Raw genomic sequence first — 4,408 nt, forward strand, 5'->3', positions numbered from 1 at the left:
TATCATGGGCTTCACTGAAAGGGCCCCAACCTGAAACAATTGCCTCCTTAAATCCGGGTTTTCCCAGAAATCTTTTGTCAAATCTAAAACTCTTCTTCGATCTTCTGTATACGGATTGTATACGTGCTAACACCGGTCGGTGATCTGATCCCCAAAGCTGTAGAAACTCCACATTGGTGGCCGGGAAGAGTGAGTGCCATTCTTCATTCGCCACGGCTCTGTCTAATTTACATTTTACTTTTCCAGATCGTCTCCTTCCCACCCACGAAAATGAGTTTCCCTTATATGGAAAGGTAAGCATCCCACAGTTATCCAGCATGGTGCGGAAGGGGAGGAAAGAATTTTCCGGTCTCCTCCTTCCTCCTCTCTTTTCATGATTTCCCGTAATCTCGTTGAAATCACCAATCATAAACCAAGCTTGGTTCCGGTTTAAACTCATTCGTGTTAGTCGCTCCCAAACCAAATCACGATTTCTTATAACCGGATCACTATAAACAAAGGTCATATAGATAAAATGTCCTTCAAAAGTAGATTCAATATCAATCATGTGCTCATCCGCATACAAAATAGTAACACCAGGATCATCCATATAAAAAAGAGCTAAACCACCGCTGCGAACACGTGGATCGACGGTGTAGACTCGATCATATCCATAAGAAACTTGCACATCTTGCAAAAAAGGTCGATTGTTTTTTGTCTCCGATAAAAATAAAAACCTAGGTAGAAAACAGTGATGAAGTTCTTGAAGGTGTTCCTTTGTCAATGGAGCCCCAGCTCCTTGACAATTCCAAGCAATAGTATTCATCACGGGACTTTCGGTGGCCTTCCACTTGCCACTTTAGAGTTAGTGTTCTTGAGCGATGCTGCGTCTCGGGCTTTTCTCTGATTAGTTGAGGGAGATGGGCCTGATTGTTTTGCTTTTGATCCATTTGGCCCAGAGCCTGCTGAGAGGAACTTTGGAGATCCAAGCCCAGCTTTGAGATTGCGCTGTCTTAGCGAAACTCCAAAGGTCGACGGACTACGCGACCCTCTCTTTTTCTTCACAGACGCCGATGAACCTGAGACATGATCTGATGAAAAACTGGCCCCTTTCGTAGGTGTTTTTTCCTCTGAGTCGACAGTGGAATCAACCACCTTGCCCGATCCAGAGCCAGAGCCGTCTGTGATATCTAGATTCGCTCCTCCTTCAGCCCTTACGATTCCAGAATCATCAATTTGGAGATGCTTCTCGTTCTCAATCCGTAGCTCCTCACCAAGTAGGTCGTCCTCCTCCATCAAATCAATATCTTCTTCTTCAAATTCGTTGCCATCTACATCCCCAAAGTCATTCCCATCATCCAACCAGTCTTCTTCTTCCAGGATTCTCTCAGTTAGTGGTAATGTACTATTGTTTGAAATCAGTGGGGGGGCTTTTGAGTTCATCGCTTCTTCAGTCATAGAACCCTCCTCTTCTAGTGTCAATTCATACCAGCTTTTACGAGTTTCCTTGATTGATGTCTCTTGGGCCAGTGTGATAGGTAGATTGACAGAAGGTGGGTCTGAAGGAGCTTCAAAGTTTAAGCTTTTCCTAGCAGAGCTTCCCTCGTCTGAAACCTTATCTTCATCTAAATTTTTTTTTTTAAGTTTCAGGTCTGTGGAGGCTTTCTTTTGGAGGTTCAGACTGAAAGGTCTGTCTCTGGTGAGTTCTGGAGAAACTGTAACTTGTCTTGCTGGTACAACCGTGGGAATGGGCACTGGCACTGATCGCTGGGGGAGGGAGCTGCAACAGCAAGGGGTTCACGAGTAAATTCCTTTGCCAAATCCCGAGTGTCGATCTTGCTAGGTGAGATTTCTCTGTCCTTTCCTTTGTCTCTCTCCCTGCGTGATGCCTCTCTTTGTTTACTTGAGAGAAAAGACTCATCATATCTTCGTTTATTATAGGAGTCACGGATAGGAGGATCCCTTTGACGATCAACAGGTTTGCTATCATGTCGGTGATCATATTTGGAGGATGGGCGAGGGTCAACTCGTGGATCATACCGAGAGTCAATGCGTTTCCAAACGCTATCTCGGGTGTCCCTGTGAGTGTCCTCCCCACTGCGTCTGTCTTTGAACTGTTGAGGTAAGGGTCGCTTCGAGGTCTCTCCCTTTCTTTGAGCATCAATTCTGTTAAAATTTGGAAGGTCCCTATCTTCCTCCAATCTTGAGCTTTTCTCTGTTCTTTCAGCTTCAGAGAGTTGTGGGCAAGACTCCACCTCATGAGAAACATGGCGACAGTGCCTACAGTAGCGATGGAGGTTAGAGTAAACAAGCTTTACCGGGACGATCTCACCCGTGGGCAGCTGGGCTCGGAGGGCAAATCTTAGAGGACGATCCATGTTTATTTCAACTTGAACTTTAGCGGCTCTAGCATCAATAAGCCCCACATTGCCAAGCCTTCCGCCCAGGGAATCGAAAATAGGATCCATCCAGAAGTGTGTTGGGATGCCGCTGACACTGATCCAGAAAGTCATGGTATTAGGAAAGGTGTCGCCGACATGAGGAATCCACCGTTCCAAAGCAAAGGCCCATTTGTTGAAATGGCATGGCCTCTTGTTTAAGACTTTAACGAGGTCAGCCTCTGATTCAAAATCAAACTGAAATCTGTGGTTTCCTAGATCCAGTCCTCTAACCCTTCCCTCCACATCCCAAATGTTAGGTCGAGGGAGTAGAGAGATGAGAGCCTTGACGCTGCGGCGTTCAGTATTGAAGATTCTTCCTACCAGACTGAGTTTGAATTGAGCAATCAGCTCGGAGTTATCGACGTTTGGTAAGATGACAAGGTCATCCACTTCTTCTTCCTGTTCTTGTGTTAAGTTACCATGAAGATTTGAGAGCGTTGTAGACATCGTTTCGAGAAGGCTCGAGAGTGGACTTGAGAGAACAGGCCGAGCCGAGAACTTGTGCGAAAGTTATCAAAGAAGGACTAAAGAAGAAACCCGAAACCGCACACCACAAGAGCCGTCCTTTCTAGGAGCTTGGACCTAGATAAGGAGAAGAAGATCTAATGTTCTAGTAAAGTTGCAGCGATGAAAGGAAAAAAGTTGTCAAAGGTTTGATGGAAAGACATTGTAGATCTGTTTCAAACTCTCCAGGCACTGGTAAAGAGGAGCACACAGGTGGAATCAGTGGTTCAGGAGCTTCCCGGATCTGCACTCATCAAAAGAAAAGACCTCGCCATGACGGAGCCGTACAATGTCCGTACCGTTGTCGCCGTTGAGGGGGCGAGAGCTTTTTTGTGAAAATTATATGGCATATATATATATATATATATATATATATATACATATTATATATATATTATTATTTAACTATAATATAAGATAGATTATGTTACATGTGGATAACATAAAATTATTGAGAGCATGACATATAATAAAAATCAAATTTAAAATTTAAATTTATTAATTAATGATAAATAAGAAAAATTACCTAAAATTATGGAGAAAATGAAAAAATAAGCAAAATTACCTAAAATTATTGAGAACATGACATATAATCAAAATCAAATTTAAATTGATAAATAAACAAAATTACCTAAAATTATGGAGAACTTGACAAATAAGCAAAATTACCTAAAACTATGAAAAACTATCATCAAGAAAATCACTTATTAACCTGATAAATAAGCAAAATTTCCTAAGACTATGAAAAACATGACAAATCAGCAAATTCACTTTTTTTTTGAACAAATCAACAAACTCACTTAATAAATAATAGTATAGATATATTATCTCCTAAACATTATTTGTGAAGTGATTTCACACATGTCATCTCTACAATCATTTTCACCAAAAAAATATGACAATGCATATTAAAATTGATGACATGACCTACGGTTAAAAGTGATATGGACAACTACATTTAGTGTCAATTTCAATTTTTGTTAACTTTTGATAATATGGTAATAACTCATTAGTCACCATTAAAGTACATCTATTCAAATATGTCATTAAATAATATGATAAGGGAAATATGAAATATTTTTTAAATTTCGAAATAATATTTAAATAGATTTTAATAATCATAAAAAATATTATTAATAAAAAATATTTTCAAAATTTTATACAATGTTCTTTTCTAAAAATTTTAAATTTATAATTGTAGTTTCATTTGTTTATTTTTGATATCTACAAATTTTAGAAATTGTTTTTAATTTTATATTTTGATAATTATAAAAAAAAATTATATCAATTTTACTTCACACAAGTTAATTTAATATATCTTAACCAAAATAAATAAATGAAAATCTATCTAAATTATAATTTTAAATAAATCAAATTATTTATTTTATCTTAAATCTATGTTTAATTAAATTAGTATTTAGTATTTATATTAAAATATCTACAATACTAAAAGCCGGATATGGTGAGCAGAGAGCGTGCCACGT

The 4,408-nt window shown here is 38.8% G+C and overlaps 1 protein-coding gene across 1 annotated transcript; it reads right to left on the reverse strand.

Annotated features, from left to right (window-relative positions):
• Nucleotides 1–1,416: 1,416 nt before the first annotated feature.
• Nucleotides 1,417–3,224, reverse strand: LOC125586248. The gene has a single exon (XM_048756130.1). The coding sequence runs from the start codon at nucleotides 2,865–2,867 to the stop codon at nucleotides 1,656–1,658; it is 1,212 nt and encodes a 403-aa protein (XP_048612087.1). The 5' UTR covers nucleotides 2,868–3,224; the 3' UTR covers nucleotides 1,417–1,655.
• Between the last annotated feature and the right edge of the window lie 1,184 nt (nucleotides 3,225–4,408).

This window comes from Brassica napus, chromosome C4 (assembly GCF_020379485.1).
Source record: "Brassica napus cultivar Da-Ae chromosome C4, Da-Ae, whole genome shotgun sequence".
Taxonomy (NCBI): Eukaryota; Viridiplantae; Streptophyta; class Magnoliopsida; order Brassicales; family Brassicaceae; genus Brassica; species Brassica napus.

Coding starts and splice junctions, on each gene's coding strand:
- LOC125586248 (XM_048756130.1), bottom strand. CDS start 2,867: ATGTCTACAACGCTCTCAAATCTTCATGGTAACTTAACACAAGAACAG.